Source organism: Rhinichthys klamathensis, unplaced genomic scaffold (assembly GCF_029890125.1).
Source record: "Rhinichthys klamathensis goyatoka isolate OS25496 unplaced genomic scaffold, OSU_Roscu_1.1 h1tg000386l_1, whole genome shotgun sequence".
NCBI lineage: Eukaryota > Metazoa > Chordata > Actinopteri > Cypriniformes > Leuciscidae > Rhinichthys > Rhinichthys klamathensis.
In genome coordinates, this window is record NW_026606890.1 from 1,600,603 (window position 1) to 1,622,493 (window position 21,891).

Consider the following 21,891-nt stretch of genomic DNA (forward strand, 5'->3'; position numbering starts at 1 on the left):
TTTAATATAGTGAAATGCATTTAGTCATAGCTGCATGTCTCTGAATAAATGGCATACAATACATCTGCCAATACACCCACAGGAGACAAACTAATGTGAAAGATAATAAAATAAGAATTTACATTTTCGGTATATTCTTCAAACATCTACTGTCTTTAACTATATATCAGTATATCAACATTTTGATTATATATTTCTTTAAAATATTGAATCTATTCTGTGAACTACTTCTTTGAGCAGTTTCAATACGCTATATTTAGTTTAGTATATGCAACGTTCACTGAAGTGTGGGACATAATCTCATTTCAGCTGTGTATTGTGTATCAGAGTCCTTGTTCATTGTTTCATTAAATGTATTCATCCAGACTCTCAATAGCTTCCTCTTGAGAGTATCTTCTCCATTCAGCTGGAATCTGGCCACGTCCCTGATAGGTTTTTCCATAGTGCTTTTCCAGATCTTTCTTGAATTCACACACAAACCACTTCCAGTACGGCAGCTCAGAGAGATCAGGGGTGATACTCCATGCAGAATATTTAGGACCTCCTTTTCTGTATTGCTTCCAGAGGACTGTATCATCTGAGCTTTTTGGATAGAAAGATCGATCACTGGCTACTGCTGATGTGCAGATGCTGAGAGATAGGTTTGTTGTTCCTCTGTAACGCCACCCATTCAGTCCAGTATTACGATGGAAAGGAACACTGTGATCTCCAGGATGGTCTTCTATTGTGTTTGTGCAGATCGCTCCACAGAAAGGACACTGAACCCAACAGCACTGACAGAGGTGATCGATCAGAAGCTCATCTGGTCTGTCTGTGTGTTCCAGCTTTACTGGGAACGTTTCTGTGCTGAATTTACTGCGTATGTCAGATATTATAGAAGGAAGTTCTTTCTTTATCACTTCTTCTAGGAAGCTGACATCAACATCATCATGATTCACTCCAGTGAGGTCCCTTACAGAGAATACCAGCTCATCAGAGAGTTGTTGTGTGAAATGACACAACCACTGATCAGCTTCTCCATTAGTCTCTTTAACATGTTTAGTGGATTCATGTGCTGCGTTTGTGATCTTCTGCTCCAGCAGTTTAATGCTATTTTCCATCTTGGGTCGAACACTATCTTCAAATCTTTCAGTGATATATTGACTGACTTCATCTCTGATGAAATCCTTGAAGTGTTCTTTGGGATTTTTAATGTATGTGATGTATGCATCAAAATCCTCCTCTTCTGCCAATGTTCTCAAGATATGTTTCTCCAGTTTTGATCTGTTTCCATTTAGTGATTCACAGTTTGTTCTCATTTCATCTGCTAAATCTCTGGCAGTTTTTTTGTAGATATTCTGCTGAATGGGCTCTTTAAGTTTATTACAAACAAAATCACCAAAGATAGTAGCTGATTTAGCTCCTTTACAGTATTTCTGAAAAATTCTAATGTACTCCTGACTTTTCCTCTCAAAATAAAGAACAGGATCATTGGCTTCCCTGAACATTTTGTACTGGTCAGTGAATGTCTTGTTTGTTCTGTGACATATGAAAAGTACCAGATCCATGAAGAATTCACTCTTAAACACATATTTCACATTTGGTTCTTCCTCGTGCTGCATTATTCTTGTCTTTATGTAATCTACAAGTTGTTGAATGTAGCTGTTGTTGTAGCCCATCTTTGAAATGTTATATGATTGAATCATTTTATCTGTGTGTTCAGCGATGTCTGTGATTAAAGATCTTATCTGGGCTTCATCCTCTTTAGATAAAACGTGACCAAACATCTCTTTAGCTCCTTTGAGCATATTTTTTAAAGGTGCTGTATATCCACTGGATTTCTTCAAATGTACATATTTTGAATAGCTTGGCAAAGAGATCATATCTTTCTGCTTACTGCTCTCTTTCATACGGTCTAAAGGAAGACTTGCATGGGTCTCACTGAACAGCATTTTCACATCCTTTAATATGTCAATATCTTTGACTAAAGGAGTGTCTCTGATGATCTCAGCTGTCTGTTGTTTCCAAAAGGAATCAAACTGTGTTTTCATGAAATTTTCATCATTTGCTTGTTCTTTGAATTTTAAGACAAGTTCTTTGCTCTTTTCAAAGAGTGTGTTTTCATGATGTGTCCTCTCAGCATCAATCTTTTTCTTCAGGTGACGCTGCTGAAGAACCCCATTTAATTTCCTCTTAGTTTCTCTCACAATGTTTTCTTGAAGCTGTTTGATTTTTATCTCAAAGAAACCTTTCCACTGATTCAGTACAGCTGCGTCTCTGTCTTTCTTAAAGAATTCAGTCATTGTCTTTTTCACTTCTTCACTTTTTGCATTCAGTTCTCTTTCAAGATAAAATTCGTCAATGTCATGAATTGCTTCATTTTCTATTTTGTTGTGAAGCTTGTTTTCAATGTCCAGCATGGCACTCCGAAGGCTCCAGGCCCACTTGCTGTATTCAGTCTCTAGTTTCTTGTATGTTGAGATTTCCAGAGAATTTTTGAAGCTGAACACAAATTGTTCATTAAGCAAAGCTTCCCAGAGATCTTTAGTACGGTCTCTTAGGTGCGTCAGCATTATGCCATCTGATTTTGAAGCGTGTTTAAGAATAGTTTGCTTCAGTTCTTGAATGTTCTCGCAGTAGTCTGGGTTTGGTGGTGCCATGGGTGGGCTGCCCTCCCACAGCTGAGCAAAATACTTCACATCATTCTGTACATCAAACGCAATCACATCACTGAATCCTTCTGCATCACATATTTCCTCTTTAGCAGCGATTTTTGTCATTTCATCCAGTTTCTCCTGCAGTCGTCTCCTTCCCTCCATGTTTTTCTCTCCAGCTGTGATATCAGAGACATTCTGGTGAACAAATATGCAGCTGGGTTTCAGTCTGACGTTCTTCATCCTCATGAAGGCCTGAACAACAATCTGAAGGATGTCCTGCATCTCAGATGGGTTTTCTCCAAAGATGTTGATCAGGGTCATATTTCCAAGACCAACAACAAATGTGGCCATTTCATTGTCACGATGTGTTGTTGACCTTCCAGCCAGTTCTGGTGCACGAAGTCCTTCTGTATCAACAACCAAAATATAGTCAAACTTCAGCTCAGTTTTCATCTCCTCTGATATTTTGACCAGCTGCATGAAAGCTCCTTTAGTGCATCTTCCAGCACTGACGGCAAACTGCAGTCCAAACATGGCATTCAGCATGGTGGATTTCCCAGAGCTCTGAATCCCTAGAATAGACAGTACAAAGATTCTGGTCTTCTTTCCCAGTTTCTTAACAAGTTCATCTAGAACAGCAGTGACCCAGGTCAGAGGAATATGAGCAGCATCTCCATCCATCAGCTCCATTGGAAATCCAGAGATCATCATCTCTGCTGCAAGACTCGGGAGAGAACAGAAGTCAAACTGCAGATTGTTTTTCTTGTACTTCTTCACAGATGACCACGATTCATAGATCTGACCAAACTCTCTCAGGATGTGCTCCAAGCCAAATGTTGTTCTATTAATTTGCTCTGATATGTTTTCCAGGTTTGTTTGTTCATGCTGCAGTTGATCTAGTTTATCAGGCCTTTTTTTCAGTGCTGAGAGTTCATGCCATTTCTTGTCATACTCTTTATGAAGTCTTAAGAGCTTCTCTGAAGTGAAGTCATTCAACAGGTTCATCATCCATCTGAGGACATAGTTCTTTTCATTGTCTCTCTGTGATTTCATTGTTTCAATAAATGTTTTCATGAACTCACTCCGTCCTTGGGCCACTTGGTTTTCTCTTATTTCTCTCATGATCTTGAGTTTGGTACTTTTATCTTCCTCTAGATTTTCTCCTTCTAGATGATGCAGCTCTTTGTTGATTTTACACCAGTCATGCCACAGTTTCCCCTGACAGGGCAGGTTTGTTTCTTTCACTGTTGATGGATCCTTTCCTCTCAGTAATCCCATGATCTGATCCGCTGCCTCTTTCCCTCTCGAACACGCTGGATCCTCCTCATCTACTCTTATTCCTGTGTGTTTGGCCACATCTTCAACTTTGAAGGTAATTTTCTGCTTGCTCAAACTCACTCTGATCATCTCCCTTATCTGATTAGATACATCAGATAGGTTTTTGTCCAAAAGCCCAATTATGAATTTGCCATTCCCCAGTTCAGTTTCATCACAGTTATTGTCAGTGAGCAGACAAATGATAGGCAGAGGAGATTTGAAGAGTGATCTCACCAAACCCTTGTAGTGGTTCTTCTGTCCAAAATCTGGTAAGAAGAGGATGTTCATGGTAGCCATACTGGTCAGAATCTCATATTGTTTCTCATTGGCTGCAGCATCACCATGAAGATTACAGAAAGCAACACAGTCATCAAATGAATCTGTCTTTTTCCCAGATGGGCAGTACCAGGCGATCTCCACCACTCCGTCCATCAGTAATCTGGTTCTGCTGCTGCCTGAACAGTTCCTGTGGAAGAACGTGTGGTGTTTCTCGTTGATGAGGCTGTTTATCAGCTGAGACTTAGAGGAAGACACTGAACCAAACCTGAAGAAAGCCACCATTGGGGTCTCAGCCTTGTAGACCGGTTGAGTTTGACTGATGATTTCATTATTGGAGTCTTTCTTTTTCCAGCTCTTGTCGATTTGACTTAATGTCCAGAGAGGAAACTCAATCTGCTGTGTAAATGGATCAGGAACAAGCAGAGGCAGTGAATACTGACACTGAGAGAGTTTAGTCACCATCAACTGCTTCAGGAAACCATCAGCACAATGAAACACGGCCATCTGAACATCCATTGGGTGAATATCAGGGTTGTAGCTTGCTTTATTTTTTTTACCTTCTTTCTTTCTGTGTTTTATGACTGTGTATCTTGCTCTGTAGTCCATGTTAATCAGCTTTTGTAGGAATGAGTTTACCAGTTTATTCTCTTCCTGTGGCTCCTGAGACTGAAATGAAGACTTGGTGATTTGAAGAATGTCTGCTGTTTTCATTTTATCTTGATGTCTTTTTTTCAGATCTAGTCTATCATAGAGTTCTTCGAGCTGTTCATTGGGTTTTTGTCCAACCTTTGGGCTTTGACCAGTTTCATCTTTCTGTAAATAAATGAATACATTCATATATAAAAACTAATTTGTTATTGTGCCACAAAAGAAGAAGAACTACAGTAATTCAATTTTAGATAAGCATGTTATAGGGCCTGTTTACACCAGGGCTTAAAAACGAGAAGAAGAAAAAATCGGTTCACTCAGAGCAGAATCCTTATTTTAAAGTTTCTGCTCTGTGTCCCTTCTATAAATTTGCAGTTCCGAAAATGGTTTGATTATAAAAAAAATCCGGTTAATAAAGTTTTTTTTTTTTTTGCCTATACTTTATACCAGAACTTGAATAGAACTGTATACTAAATAGCTTTTTACTAGAGCTTGTGACTAAACTAAAGATCCTCAAGTCGGCAAAGTTGATAAAGCAGCTCCACCCCCCTCAATCGTGAATGAAGTCCTGCTCGCATTTTGGAGAACGTGTCTGCTTGTTTGCAGTGCAAGGGTAAATAAAGAACTAGGTCTTTGAAAAAGTAGGCCTACAGCGTTTTCATTATTCAAGAAACACAATGTGTGTAAATCCTAATGTTTTATGTATTTGAGTAGCCGAGAAGAGTGTCAGTCTGGTATTTGTCCTCTAATACAGCCTGTGCATAGCACTTTTGGCCAAATGTATTAAACGACAGGAAAAACTGAGTACCCACATAGCTTCAATAAACTTTTTGCCTGTTAGCGAGGCACTCTGTTTCAACGCCTAGGAGGGAGCAATACCCTTACTTAGGAGGAGCTCACCACCCAGGTGGGCAAGTGCACCTTAGGAAAACTTTCACCGTAGTGGGCCAACCTCTGCTTTGAAACAGCCTTCCCTTCTGCTGGTTTCTGTATCAGACAAGAGCCGGTCTGAGGTCCAGGCTTTGCATTCTGTGCGCGTAAAACCGCAATGGAGCGGACAGACAGAGAAAAGCCAGGGCTGGGTCAGCCACCTGAACCTCCGCGTCCAGTTTTTGAACGCGGGTGCCATCACCCCGTCCCTGAAATGTATTCAGGGGAAGCCAGGAAGGCTGTCGAGGAGAACTAGGTCTGGTTGGGCTAATAAGGGGCAACTATCAAGACCTGCTCCTCTCCTGACTTAGCACAGTAGGTGCAAGTGACATGCGCGCACAAGACAGGAGCACTGCTATACACTAGTGTGAAGATCACTGAGCTTCAGGAGCATCTCTGCTCAACACCTGAGTGTGATAAAATTCACTGAGCTTCAGGAGCATCTCTGCTCAACACCTAAGTGTGATAAAAATTCATTGAGCTTCAGGAGCATTTCTGCTCAACACCTGAGTGTGATGAATTTCACTGAGCTTCAGGAGCATTTTTGCTCAAAACCTGAGTGTGATGAAAATCACTGAACTTGAGCAGGCGCCAAGCGACAATGAATCGCATATCCGCATTCTTAGAAGGCTCACTGGGGAACGCATTTCTGCGGAGCCCCGAGGTCAGCTGAGAGCCAGTGTCTGTCCAAGGTATGTCCGCTTAGACAGAAACACAACTGGCAGAAGGACGAGTTTGGAGAGGCAAACAGATGTAACTGTGCGGCCCCGAAGTGGTCCCTGCCCATTTGGACCGCCAGGGGATGGAGTCTCCACTCTCCCTGGCCACAGCTGTCGTGAGGCTCGTTGGCGGTACGATTGAGCAGGTTGGAAGAAATAGTGGAATGAAGCGACCTCAGAAGCTTCTGACTCCAAGGAGGAGGTGACGGGCGAGTTGTAATATGCGAGGGAAGCTTAGCGCAATGGTCGCGGTGTTGTCTTTTCAGACCAGTACCAGCTCGCTGAGCAGTGGTGGCTCAAAGTGAGGTGAACTGCAACAACTCGAGGTAACGTATACCAATGAAGTAGGAGGTCGCCCAGGCCTGCGTTAAAGCATGCCCTTTGTACATGGCCCCTCAGTCGGTGTTAGTGGACCTCGTTCTAGGAGCGGTTTGGCCCATAGAAACCAAAGGTCTGAGGGTTTGGCGTGCCGCTCTGCCACGGTCACTTCGGGACTCGATCATAAAGCTAGTACTGAAGCGGTCTTCACATGGAGGAAGCCATAGCGACTGTGGCTGCCATTTGCCTCAGGAGCCTCTGAGAGTTCTTTCAGTGGGACCCTTTCTCACTTCAAGCACCAGCTGAACACACTCTTTTTGAAGAGACGTGTTGGGCTGAGTTCTTCTCCTGAACTGAAAAAGAGATACTCAGCCCGTGGGCGAGATTACTCTCCCAGTTGACCTGAAAACCCAACTGGCTATGGAGCACTCGAATGGTAGGACTTGTACTGATACTTTGCACCTTCGAACGCAAGAACACAGGGGCCAGGGAACCACAGACATACCCGAGGTGGGGCAGCGAGGTGGAGGACAGGGACCCGGCTTGGAAGGCCCGGACGCGGCCCGAAGCAAGGTCTGAGTGTGGTGCACGACACTTACCTGTCTCCACGAGAATGCCAGGGATGAGTGAGAAGGAGGATGACCGGGTCCTCGAACCGCACCCAGCTGCCATGCTGGTGAACAAGAGGGGGCTGAGGGGTGCAAGGCTTTACAGGGTCACACACCGCCAGACTTGCCCTCTTGGGACCCAGGAACAGAGGAATTTTCTCTTTATTTGAAGTGTGGGTACCGCTTGCTCCACTTCTTTTGGGAACCAGTGGTGGAGCAGACACACACACAAACAAAGACTCCATCCGGCCCTCACCCGGGGGGAGGGAGTGGATCAGTGACCAACTCTAAGAGCATCCTCCTCCATTCCTGAGCAGCCCGCTCCGGAATACTTTCGCTGTCGCTTGCCACCTGGCTTGGGAGTGCCTGGAGCGGGATGTCCCGGATGGCCTCCATCTGCGCTTGGGCGGCAGAGAACTGTTGGACCCAGTTCTCCGCCGCATCGCCGACCAGCCCAACCTGGAAAATTGGGGAGACCAGGAACTGAACCTTGTCCGCATCCGCCATATCAACCAGGCTGAGCCAGGGATGGTGCTCCTGGACCATTAAGGGGACATCGCCAGACCGATCGCGCACGCCACGATACTCGTGCCCCAGAGGGCGAGGTCTGAAGCACTGCGGTGCTTGTACTGATGCACAGGTCTGAAGCACAGGTGGTGCTCTCACCTATGGGCGCACGGTCTGGGCTACCCTCGTGCATGTCCACGGGTGCCCTGGCATGTCCATGGGTGCCCGGAACGGACGAGAACTCACAGGCCTTAGGGGGAAGACTAGGATCCCCCCAAAAGGCAGCGGCTGCCCGACACAGGTGCAGTTTCTGGCAGAGAAAGGTGCCGTCCACAACCTGGTAAGCTCTCCATGCACTTCAGGAAAGAAAGGCACTGGGGCGGCAAGCTGAGAACCAGCGCGGCCCGCCCCGAAATACCTATCCTCCAACCGAGACCGTGGAGGGTTCCACGGTGGAGGGTACCACTCGAGCCCGGCAGCCTGGGCGGCCCGTTTTAGCATAGCTGACATTTCTGGATCTGGCTCGGACAATGTTACACTTCCAGAGGGAGATAACACAGCCGAGTCGTCATCTCCAGAGGCCAGCTCACCCTCCGATGATGCAATCGACATCTTATCCTCTGGGGGAACCCCAATTGAAACGGCTGATCGATCCATTACAGAGGGACCAGCACGTTTAACAGGAATTCCATCGGCTGCGGTGTGATGGAGGAGTGATGTGCCCACAGGGAATGGTTACCGGGTGAGACATCCATCACTATCCTTCGATCACCCATCCCATACGGCACCCGGGGGTGGGGCGTGGTCGTGGGGACTCGCGCTTCGCTTCCCCTCCCATCTCTTTATGTGACACTCCCACTTTCCCCTTGTCCATCCCATGAATGCATATGCATGACACGAAAAGCGCATTTTGCCATTTTCAGTTCCCGCGACAGGCAGTCTGCGCTTTCATCTCGGTGCATCCCATTCGTACATACGTCGCCATGGTTTTATGCGCACTTTGCGAAACAAATACGCCTAAAGTGGGCGCAAAAGCGTTAGTATATCTGGCCCTAAGTCCTCTAAATGCTCCTGACCTTAGTTGTAATTTACATTGACTTACCTTTAGAGAAGAGGCTGTTTGAGAGCAGCACATTTTCATGTTCTCTATGTCTTTTCTTATGTCTTCTTCATTGTCCGGTGGTTTTAGTCTCTTTAGTTCATCTTGCTTCTGTTGTTCTATTGACTCCATTTTGTCTTCGTACATTTTACATTGTTGTTCTCTCAGAGATTTCTCATGCTGGATTGCCTTTGAGAGCATCTCATGTTGTTTTAGCATTTCCGCCTGATGTTTCTGCATTTGTTCCTCCTTTTCTTTTATCTCTTTACTGTATCTTTTATTTTTTTCACTAAATTCTTCCAATTTTCTACTCTTCTCTTTGTTATGATTCTGTATTTCTTCAACCATCATCTTCTTCATCTTTTCTATTTCTACTTTATGTTTGTCCTGAAGATCTTCTTTCTCTCTTTCTATTTTCTCCTTTTCTCTCTTGATTTCCTCTCTTTCTTTTTTAATTTTTTCATCACATTCATCCCTTAAGTTTTGTTCTTTCTTCCTCCTTGTCCCATCCTCTTCTTCCCTTCTCTGTATTTCCTCTTGTAGCTTTGCCTCCAGTTTCTCTTGTTTTGTTTTGTATTGTTCTTCAATCTTTTTAAATTCTTCTTCTCCTCTTCTCTTCTTCTCTGCACCATGATTCTTTCCATCTTTCTTCAACTTCATCTTCAATTTTTCATTCTCTTTTTCATGTTTGACCAGCAGTTCTTCTCTCTCTCTGTTCAGTTGTTCCACTTTGTCCATTAGCATCTTCATCTGTGCTTCTTGTTTTTCTTTTTCCATCTGCTTGAACATCTTACATGTGTAATAACTTCCTCCATTTGTTGTCAAGATATCATTGATTTTTTGCAGTAATATAGACACCTGCATACGGTCTCTTGTCTCATTATTATTGAACACATGGTATCTGTTTCCACACTGTCCGATAAGGTTCATCAAAGCAGATCCTGGTTTTCCCAGGTAGTCTTCAATGGTCTTCTTCTTTATATCATCTCCTCTGGTGAAGAGCACCATAGTGTACATTAGGGAGTTTTCACCAAAAGTCTCTTGAATGATCTTGACAGCATTTTCCTCCTCCTGAGTGAAACGTCCCAGTGGTATCAGTAACAGAAACACATGTGGTCCAGGCAGAATCATGGAGATGCAGTTGCTGATTTCTGTCTGGATCTCTTTATGACTGTGTTTAGTATCAAACAGTCCTGGAGTGTCAATCACAGTAATCTGTCTGCCATCAATTTCAGCCGTCTCTCTCTGACACTCTTTAGTAATGGACTCTTGAGACATGTCTTCTTTAAATACTTCTCTCCCTAAGATGGTGTTTCCTGTTGCACTCTTCCCAACTCCAGTTTTTCCCAGCAGGACAATCCTCACATCATCTGAAACCTCTCTTGAATCTGAAAAAGAGAAAAGAGTCATGCTGCTAGTCTTTTAAAATCAAATCCTACGAACATTTAGGAGCAATCTGTCTGAATTATTACTAATACAAAAGAACAAACTGAAATCAAATAAATTGTGAATTTGAATAATTATGTAAATGTTTTGAGTTGCATGAAGTAAATGTATTTAATACATCATCCCTGACAGTTTCCTGAAATTATTTCTCTAAACTAACATTTCTTTATGGCTTACTGAAACGGGTTTTAAACTCTGTTTGGTGGGTGTTGCGATCTGATTCCAAAACAATTATAAATGCATCTAAATTTTCCAGCAACTGTGTAGGGTTGTAAGTCTTTATTGAGCATTAGTTAGGTGGGCCATGGTCAAATTCTGCTTTAAAATACATAATTCTACATAAAAGTCATAGAGTCACTACAGAAAAGTTGAAAACAGATTATGTTTAGGTCTGAGCCACAGCCTCTCCTGGTCTTTTGGAGATTTTGTGTGCAATGGTCTGACTGGGATTATGTGCACTTTATCCCCATTCCAGTAGTGAATGTCTCCTTAACTACTCCCAGATCCACATGTTTTATCATTTCACGAGGTTGTGATAGGAATAGTTAGAACTAGAAGTGAGGAGATGGGGTGGTGGAGGGATGCTGATAAACTCTGAGTCAGAGCCGAGCGTAACTCTGAGTCAGCGGTGGTCCAGCAGTAGTGGCAAGGGGACTACGTCCTCTGTTCCCTCCTTCAGGGAACGATGGGTTGCATACGCAACCAGGACGTTCCCTTTCAGTCGAGAACGTCAGACGTAGTCGACGTCGACTGAATGGGGATCAACCATTGAAAGCGCCACTAAAGCTGCCACCTTCAGTGCCTAGACAAAAGCCTCCTGATCCCCCCACAATTTAAGGCGGAGAAGGGACAGGGCTTAGGCCAGGGAAGTCACTGCTGTTCCTACAGGACCACTGGGAAAGCGTTCCTTGAACATAAAAGGAAGGGACGCTGCGGAAGCCACATCCTGCCCGAAGGAAGGTAACATGGAGAATACACATATGAACTGGGCGGAAGACCGGGCAGTACAAAATATGGAATGTCACTGGGGTGGCTCCAGCCTATGACAGGGGGAGACTCAACCGGACAGTGACGGCAGAGCAGGCTCTGGCAAGGGAAGACACAGGCTCGCCGCATGGAGCCGTACCGTGGAAGAATACATATATGGGATCACCGTAGGGATCGCAACATATGGACCCAGCCTAACACAGGTTCCACAATGCTTACGAGTGATAGGCCTAGCACCGGATGCTCCGCCACGTCCAATGATGAAGGGATGTGGAGGAACTCAACAGGGTTCGGTTAAAGGGAACTTAACTGGAGCAGAATTGGCGCACGTATCCAGTCCATAGGAGGGGAATGGCGCAGCAAGCCGACACTTCGAATCGGGCTCACGGTGAAACTGGCTTCATGAGAAGGGAAGCCCACAGGAAGCAGCGGTTTGACTAAGGGTGTCACCCAGCCCCCAACTATAGAATCTGTCAGAGAAGCACTCTGTGTCAACGCCTAGTCGGGAGCACACACTCACTCAGAGGAGCTCACCACCTAAGTGGACACGTGCATCTTGGGATTTTCACCAAGATGAAGGCAGCCACCATTCAGTGGGCCAACCTCGCTTGGAAACAGCCTTCCCTCTCTGCTGATTTCCTTTACAGATAAGAGCTGGTCTGAGGTCCTAAGGCTTGCGTTCTGTGCACGTATCACCGCAAATGAAGCGGACGGACAGAGAAAGCCAGGGCTGGGTCTGCCTCCTCCGGGGCAGCGCTTACAGGCTCACTACCTTATCCCACCTTTAGGGAGAGGTAGGAACCTTGGGCACATATCCAGGCCGGGGTCTCAGCTCGTGAGAGTTAGTCGGCCCGAATTCCAGGCTCGTTGACCGAAAGCGAGCAAGTCCCTACCCTCTAGTAAAGACCACGCGAGCAAGAGAACTGTTTCAAAAAAGAATTTTTAACTCACTGTCTGCAGTGGCTCAGGGGCGGTCTCTGCAGTGCAGTAGCACCAGAGATAGGCCCAAGAGGATAAAGAGGGGTGCAAGGCAGATTCCCTTGGTCCCTAAGGACCATTCTTCTGCATCATGATGTGCGTCAAGAAAAACAGAGGCAACATCATTTTGAGGGTGGAGGAAAACAGCCTACTCCAACCCATCTTGCAGGAAAGAAAGAACTGAAATGACCGAACGCCTTCAGAGAAGACTCACTTAACGAATAGCTTCCACTTCTATTTGCCGTAAGCACAACTTCCTTTTTTTAGGGAGTGCTTGCAGAAGTGATGGTAACTACCACATAGTTCTATGGTAGTCACCTGAACCTCCGTGTCCACTTTAGGACCGGCCTGGAATCTCTCCAGGGGTCTGAACGCGGGTGCCATCATGCCCCGTCCCTGAAATGTATTCAGGGGAAGTCAGGAAGGGCTGTCAAGGGGAACTAGGTATGGTTGAGTCAATAAGGGGTAACTATCAAGACCTGCTCCACTCCTGACCTAGCACAGTAGGTGCAAGCGACATAAAACATGCCCTTTGTACATGGCCCCTCAGTCAGTGAGGGTTTGGCAGCAGGCCGGGATGATCTGTTGTCACACAGGGCGTGCTGCTCTGCCACAGTCACCTCGGGACTCGATCATGAAGCTAGTACTGAGGCGGTCTTCATATGGAGGGAGCCAAGCGGCTGCGTCTGCCAGAAACGCACAGGTGAATGCACGGATCTTGAAAAAGACGAAATTGCTCTTTCAGGAAATAGGACCCGTCACCAGTGCCGGAGCACACAGGGGAATGACCACAACAACACTGAACAGTGAACTGAAACAGTGAAGCACTCACTTTTCCTCCCTCTAACCAGCCGTCAACAAACACAAACATATAGAAATTTGTTGCTGTTAAAACAGCAGTTAAGAGCTCAAAGCTCGCGATCACCGCTGCACTGTGCTGTAGAAACCACCAACACTGGGAGAGTCTTCCAGAAGAACACGACACACTCACTTGTTGTAAACAACAGCACTCTTCAGAGACATCAAACGATCGGCTCCAAAGTGAAAGGCAACTAGTGCGTGCATCCACTTCCGTATTTATACCCGCGCCGCGGGGGCGGAGTGTGTGATGTAAATCACACACGCCAATTGCATTGGCTCATTCAATAGTACTCGAAAATGCAAAGAAACGAAAAGCAGGTCCCAGGCACTCAGTCAAGTTTTCAATGAGGAGAAGGATAAAGTTAAAAAGCCTTTATTTAGTATGGCTTAAATCATTTTAAAGGTACACAAGCCAACATGTTTCGACCAACCAGTCGACGTCGACTACGCCTGATGTTCTTGACTGAAAGGGAACCTTGCATATGAAACACACCTTTTTATTTTTTTAAGCAGTTATCTGTCTATGGGTTGTTGCTTTACTTACCTATTTATGTTTGTTTTATTAGATAAAGATGAAGTGTAATGGTAAGATTACATTTTTTTAATACATTAGTGACCGGAAAATTGCGTGTTTGAATTTGTCCTTACCATTATGGAAGCTGTGGTTTTAAGTTACTTCAAAACAGAAATACATATTAACTTTAAGTTCCTAAGCGATTTTTCTGATAAATCGCAGGACAGTGATGACAATAAGTTCTGTGTACCTTACTGATTCTGTGTGCGACTTTGCGTGCGAGCAACTGTGTGTGTGTGTGTGTGTGTGTGTGTGTGTGTGTGTGTGTGTGTGTGTGTGTGTGTGTTTAAGCTACAAGGAAGCAACGACAAATCACTTGTACAGAAAACTGTTAAAAACGTGTATTCCCCAGATCAATATTGATCCTAATGGCATAAACTGTTAAAATAAAATTTTACCAAGGACAGAAAACGAGAGGGATTTGCGCTGTGCTCTCACAGGTTTGAGCCGACAGGGGTGGAGAGCGTGAGCTGATCGGGACTGAATCTGCTGCGGTGGCCTGACACTGGAGGAAGGCCTGTTCCTTTTTGGGAAGATGGCGGCATTGCCCGAGACGCGAGTTTAGTGCTCGATGGGCCTTATTGTCCCTTTCTCTATGGCAGAGATAATTGAATGGGCGGGATTAGAGAAAGACGCGGAAGGAAATCACGGATGTTTCCCCCTGCGTGGGTGGGTGAGGGTCTCGGTGTGCGGGGACATGTTTGTTTGGCTGATGCTTGCGAGATAACAGCAAGGGATCGGCGGCGGTGATAGGCAGAGGAGAATCGCTCCTTGAACTGGAGGTTTTGCGGCAGTTGATTCCTCCAGGATGAAAAATTCTTCATCGGACGGGAAGAGCTTGATTTCGGATATGTTGGGAACTTAGGGCGGGGCCAAATGCTGATAAACTGTCAACGAACTGAGGTAAGACTGCTGTGTGTCTACCTCTTTTGTCGTTAATTAAGTTGATTTACTGAATGCGCTCTTCTCGTTTTAATTAGGTTAATTATCTGAACGTGCTCCTCCCGAACTTTGTTAATAAAACATAATTTAAAGTGGGTGAGAGACATAGACATTTTCTGATTATTACCTTGCTGTTGAATCTGTGTGTCTAATGAGATTATTTTCTTACTCATTTCTTCAAATTTCTCTATTTGTGCATCCAAAAATGTTTCTGTGGAAAAACTAATTCCATAATTTTCTTCCATCATCTGCTCCAGTTTAGTCACCAACACGGACACTTGTGGGTTTGGACCAAGGAAATTATGTCTTCCCCCAAAACACTCAATGACAGACTTCGTTGTTTCATTCTGTTCTTCTGTCTCATGCTCTGACTTCTGGATTATGAGGACCATGGTGTGGATGTTGATCTTAGAGCTGAATATTTTTTGGATCTTCTCTGTTTCTGTTTTGTCTTCATCAGTAAGTGGACCATCAGGAATAATGAAGAGGAAAACATGAACTCCAGGATCACAGAGAGACACACAGCGGAGAGCCTGACGCATCACTTCCTCCTGTGAGAGTGGAGTCAGAGCTGGAAGCTCCACCAGAGAGATCAGACGTCCATGAGCTTCTCCTTCCAGCTTCACACACTCTGAGATGAGCTCGGGTCTTCTGTCTCTCCGGTCCAGGAGAAGGTTTGATATGGATGCTTTTAATCTTCTGTCACTCCCACACAGAACCACATTCAGCTTCGGCAAAACATTGACACTCTCTGCCACTGAAAAACAAACATGGAAATAATTTAGTGGGTTAATTACATGAGTTACATAAAAATTGCCATGTGATTTATACAATTTATTAATTAGAATTGTATGATCACCTCTTCAATAATTATTAATAAATCTTCAACAGCCATTATACAATGTGCAACACCATTTAGCTAATGTACATTGAAATAGGAAATTAAGTTTCCACCCTAATCTGTTAAACAGTATAATGATGTTTATTAAAGTTTTTTTTTTTTTTCAGTTTATCTTTTCCAAATCTCCCCAAATGGATATAAGCAGTAAAATAAAAAAATATTTAAAAAGGAGTATCTAAGTTTATTGTATGAGTTTGTTGTAGATATTATAAAATGACAGTACTGTTTTTGTATTATCATTTATCATTATAAACCAATTTTTATTTTCTCAAATTAGTCTTTCTCTTGAAGGGAGTGATGTGTATGTGCGGGTTAAATTAACTTTCTTGCCAACAATACTTACACAAGTTATTTCTTTGGAAAGCAACTTCCTTTTTCTCTTTGTTGCTCTGTTTGATTTTTCCATCATCTTCAAGATCAAGATCTCCCTCTTCTTCTGCTGTGACTGAACTTCTAGATCTGCTCTGCTCTTCATCCTCTGATGCTTCTCTTGCTTCCTCATACAAGTCACAGATAAGAAATTGGACCTGGTTTTCTTTGAGTATCTTCTGAACTCTTTCAAGTACCTCAGAGTGCAATCCTGATTTTCTTTCATCGAACTGAAGATGTCCACCTCTGCACTCTTTTATGAATTGATGAATTGTGTCATTGTGTATCTCTTCATCATTATTCAACACTATAGTGTGTTTAAGAGCCTCATAACTGAATACATTCAGCACATATTTCACTCTGTTTCTGTCATTCTTACTGAAGTCGTTCTGCTGCAGGACAAGTATGATCACATGAGGTCCAGGAGCAGACAGATCCACACACTCTTTCACTCCCTGTGTGATCTGAGAGACTGACAGATTTGGTTGCAGCAGTTGAGGAGCGTTGATGACTCTGACGTCTCTGTCCTTCAGTTTTCCTCTGTGTTTCTCTGTGTGCAGCTCTACATCAGCAGGAGTTTTACTCTCAAACGCTGCTCTTCCTAAGATGAAGTTTCCCACTCTGCTGTTTTCTGCTACATTCTTCCCCAGCAGAACAATCCTCAAATCACTCACTGGAACAGAGAAGACAAATAACAGTAATACTCAACCAAGTCCATGAACATGGCAGATTTCAGATTGTATACTTCAGTTCCTGGACCAGCCGAGTAACTGGCATTGAGAAGAGTTATGCTAACACATTCTTTTCTCTAGGTATAAACCTCCCTGATACACAGTTTCTCAAGGATTTTGATTATATTTGCAGCATTGATTATTATGAATTATCATATAATTGTTGACTTAATATCGGGTCGGTCAAGAGATGGTCCAAAATAATGGTAATTTAAAATTTCACAAATTCTGTTACCAAATTCTATTTTCATTTTTATTTATTAAAGAAATAATTCACACAAGAAGAACAATTTGTCAACATTTATTATTCCACCTCTGTATTATACTCTTTCTTTCATAAAATACAAAAGGTGATTGCCTGAATGGGGATAAGTAAATTACTTAATTTTTTTTTCAATACTAATTACATCTGAACAATAGGTTTTTGTTGTTGTTGTTTTTTACCACCAGTCATGATAATGGCTTCCTTGTCTGGGGGATCTTTGTTTTGTCTTTGAAGGCTCCCTGCAGATAAAACAAAGCAAAATTGAACACAACATTGACAAGTGGGGGGAAAATTTATAAAAATAAATGAAACTATCAATATATTTTATTGGTCGATTGGTCGCATATTGATGGATAAATATGCTTGTTTTTATTTCTAGCTTTTATTTCTATTCAAAATGCTTCTATTTTTTTTTTTTGTGGCAAATGAGTGGGTGGATCACTTTTTATTCTGCCAAACATACTCCAAAGGTTTTAAAAATGAATCTGCTTCTTTTTACAATATGGGCAAAATACTAGCCCTATAGCCTACAAGTGCTGTGAAGATAAAATAGTACACCATTTGATGAAGTTGGTAATTTAATTAAATGTTACTGAAATTGTGCTAGCCTACCGTATGATTTCACATGGTGACAAACTTTGCCTTATTATTATTAATTAGGCCTATATTACATTTACCACATGCCTCGCTGCCTTACTATTCACGCAATTTTAAAGAAAATGTATTCGATCAAACTGCGTTGCTCCATTACATTGATAGGAGAAAAGTGCACTTCCATAAAGCAGGCCTTATCCTACTTGTACCGACATATTTTCCAGCATTAATAGGCCTATATTTACTGTATTATTTAATAAAATACTATTTTTCTGTAAGGATTTCAGTTTTAGTGTGTTAAACACATTTATTTGGTCTGATTTTATTCTTACCTGAACTGGACGCCATTACATGTTCGTAACAAAATCGAAAGAAAAAGTTCGTTTGGTAGAAAATGGAGAAGAAAACACAGCTGTATGTGTCGTGTCATGTGGGTGTGCTCTCTGATACTCTCCACCCTCAAAAATACTCGCAAAGGTGGCAATCCGTAAAATTATCTTGTTTTCTTAAACGATGTTTAGTCTGATCGCGCACAGATCCGCCCGAGCTTCTGTGACGATGCCGATAACTTTATAAATCAGCCGTTAACATCATTACCCCGTACATCTTACAATGGAGCACATGATGTTTCCCGAAGTTTTCTATTTAACGTTATAAAGGTTGATTCTTGTATTACTGTCATTTGGTTTTGAAACACCTGCTAGCACAACTCGGCACGATATGAGATTAATTGCGTTGTTTTACTATTCAAACAGAGACCAGATTTCATAACAAAAACGTTTCCACTTTTCTAATCCACCACAGCAATTTCAATATTAATCAAACATATTCAAATACCCACGTCTGAACTACTGCGCATAATTTGAAGCCTTACCGTATGTAAACAGCCTCCTCTGATGACCTTTTTCGCGTGATGATGACGCATTTTAACGGTCATCAGCATCTTAAATCCTTAAAAATAAAAGTATTTTATTATTATTATTTTTACCTATGTACATTTATAACACTGGGCTTTTATAAAATAGTTAAGCCCTACTGCTGTAAGGGTGTTACTAAGCGGCTGTGGGAGTGATGGACGGTATAAAGTTGACATCTTTCTCTCTTCTGAAGTTACTTCTGACTGCCATTATCAATCAGAAGAGAGCTCTATTTTTTTCTTCATCTTTTTGAAAGTTCTAAAAACACAATTGTGGAGTTTTTCTTTTGCTATTTGAGCAAAAGGGAACACAGAAAAATACATTTATGTTGTCTCTCATTCACCATAGCCTATATGGAGTTTACCCATATGACGACTTCCGCTTCTGAGAAACCTGGAAATTTGAAAAGGGTGATAACGTGATCATCAAACATTAAACAGTGTGTAAATCAAAACTGCTTAATGTTTCCAAATGAAATGAAGCATAACACATGAAGAGAAAACGACTGTGAAGCTTTGGGGGTGTTGGACTCGATCTACTCCATCTGTGTTTTGATCATTTTTCTGAATCTGATCAAGGCGTACTAATGCCGCATTCCAGGCAACCTGTAACCCGTGTTTTTCCAACCTTATACCCGTGAAAGTGCACTGGAACGGCAGTCAAACCTGTGACTTCCCACCCGTGAACTTGTACTAGATCGATGTACTCCCAGTTACGAGCTCTGACGTCTCTCTCTGACACTCTTTAGTCAGTAACTAACCCTGCCTGGAACACGGCATTAGTTTTTGACAAAAATGAGATTTTCTCAACTTTTTTGTTTAAAATGTTGCCTTTCTTTATGAAACTTAGCAACTTTCAAGTGTTGATAAAAAAGGATGCATGAAGCAAAAAAAAAATTTTTTTAATTAAAGTACAGTTAAAGGTATTTTTTCAAGTAGGCCTACAAAAAATAACATTTGAACATATAGTAGCCTATAAGTACACTCTACTGCAAGTGCAAAAATAATATACAGGTCCTTCTCAAAAAATTAGCATATTGTGATAAAGTTCATTATTTTCCATGATGTAATGATAAAAATTAAACTTTCATATATTTTAGATTCATTGCACACCAACTGAAATATTTCAGGTCTTTTATTGTTTTAATACTGATGATTTTGGCATACAGCTCATGAAAACCCAAAATTCCTATCTCAAAAAATTAGCATAGTTCATCCGACCAATAAAAGAAGTGTTTTTAATACAAAAAAAAAAAGTCAACCTTCAAATAATTATGTTCAGTTATGCACTCAATACTTGGTGGGGAATCCTTTTGCAGAAATGACTGCTTCAATGCGGCGTGGCATGGAGGCAATCAGCCTGTGGCACTGCTGAGGTGTTATGGAGGCCCAGGATGCTTCGATAGCGGCCTTAAGCTCATCCAGAGTGTTGGGTCTTGCGTCTCTCAACTTTCTCTTCACAATATCCCACAGATTCTCTATGGGGTTCAGGTCAGGAGAGTTGGCAGGCCAATTGAGCACAGTAATACCATGGTCAGTAAACCATTTACCAGTGGTTTTGGCACTGTGAGCAGGTGCCAGGTCGTGCTGAAAAATGAAATCTTCATCTCCATAAAGCTTTTCAGCAGATGGAAGCATGAAGTGCTCCAAAATCTCCTGATAGCTAGCCGCATTGACCCTGCCCTTGATAAAACACAGTGGACCAACACCAGCAGCTGACATGGCACCCCAGACCATCACTGACTGTGGGTACTTGACACTGGACTTCAGGCATTTTGGCATTTCCTTCGTCCAGACTCTGGCACCTTGATTTCCAAATGACATGCAAAATTTGTGAGAAGCAGAAGCAGAAGTCCAGTGCTGCTTCTCTGCAGCCCATCAGGCGCTTCTGCTGCTGTTTCTGGTTCAAAAGTGGCTTGACCTGGGGAATGCGGCACCTGTAGTCCATTTCCTGCACACGCCTGTGCACGGTGGCTCTGGATGTTTCTACTCCAGACTCAGTCCACTGCTTCCGCAGGTCCCCCAAGGTCTGGAATCGGTCCTTCTCCACAATCTTCCTCAGGGTCCGGTCACCTCTTCTCGTTGTGCAGCGTTTTTTGCCACACTTTTTCCTTCCCACAGACTTCCCACTGAGGTGCCTTGATACAGCACTCTAGGAACAGCCTATTTGTTCAGAAATGTCTTTCTGTGTCTTACCCTCTTGCTTGAGGGTGTCAATGATGGCCTTCTGGACAGCAGTCAGGTCGGCAGTCTTACCCATGATTGCGGTTTTGTGTAATGAAACAGGCTGGGAGTTTTTAAAAGCCTCAGGAATCTTTTGCAGGTGTTTAGAGTTAATTAGTTGATTCAGATGATTAGGTTAATAGCTCGTTTAGAGAACCTTTTCATGATATGCTAATTTTTTGAGATAGGAATTTTGGGTTTTCATGAGCTGTATGCCAAAATCATCAGTATTAAAACAATAAAAGACCTGAAATATTTCAGTTGGTGTGCAATGAATCTAAAATATATGAAAGTTGAATTTTTATCATTACATTATGGAAAATAATTAACTTTATCACAATATGCTAATTTTTTTAGAAGGACCTGTATAAATAGTAAACTATAAGAATAATGTTAAGTTCAAAGAAAACTTGTAGTATAAAACCACTAAACTAGTAGTTTATTGAGAGTACACTAAAAGAAAACTTGCATTTATACTTGCAGTATAAATCTACTAAACTATAGTTTACTGAGAGTACACTAAAAGAAAACTTGTAGTATAAAACTACTAAACTAGTAGTTTACTGAGAGTATACTTCAAAGTGTACTTTCATAAACTAAAAATGTTGTATTAAAATAGTAAACTACTACCCATAAGTTCACTTGCAATGAGTAACGTAATTATGAACTTAGTTGTGCACTTAAAGTTTACTGTTACACTTATAGTTCACTTAAAACATATTATATACTAAAAGTGGGCCAATTAAGTCCCAAGCGGTATTAAAGTCAGGTCAGTGCTGCTTTATTTATTTTGTTATAGTTACAATTATCTATCTATCTATAGCCTGCCTACAGTATGTATATATATTCATTAATTTATTTGACATTTTTGAAGGTTTTGAAACTCGCGAAAGCTCAATACAACCAAAGATAAATATCCATATATTATCAGAGAGGTGGTATTAACATTGTTTAATTCTAATAAACTTAACATTAAGTGTAATGCTAATAACATGGCATAAATAAATAGTGAATGTTATATTATGAAATTGAGTTTGAATCAC

General features: G+C 42.3%; 1 protein-coding gene across 1 annotated transcript; it reads right to left on the bottom strand.

Annotated features, from left to right (window-relative positions):
* Window positions 1-241: 241 nt before the first annotated feature.
* LOC130069843 (interferon-induced very large GTPase 1) lies at window positions 242-18,089 on the bottom strand. The gene is made up of 6 exons (XM_056233986.1): window positions 18,042-18,089; window positions 17,295-17,354; window positions 16,094-16,792; window positions 14,977-15,606; window positions 9,065-10,449; window positions 242-5,045 (listed from the first exon to the last, which is right to left on the bottom strand). Exons 1-6 carry the CDS (start codon window positions 18,055-18,057, stop codon window positions 348-350), a joined length of 7,488 nt encoding a protein of 2,495 aa, XP_056089961.1. The 5' UTR covers window positions 18,058-18,089; the 3' UTR covers window positions 242-347.
* Between the last annotated feature and the right edge of the window lie 3,802 nt (window positions 18,090-21,891).

Coding starts and splice junctions, on each gene's coding strand:
- LOC130069843 (XM_056233986.1), bottom strand. Junction 10,450..14,976: donor CACACAGATTCAACAGCAAG/GTAATAATCAGA, acceptor TCTCTTTTTCAG/ATTCAAGAGAGGTTTCAGAT. Junction 5,046..9,064: donor AAACAGCCTCTTCTCTAAAG/GTAAGTCAATGT, acceptor ATTTATTTACAG/AAAGATGAAACTGGTCAAAG.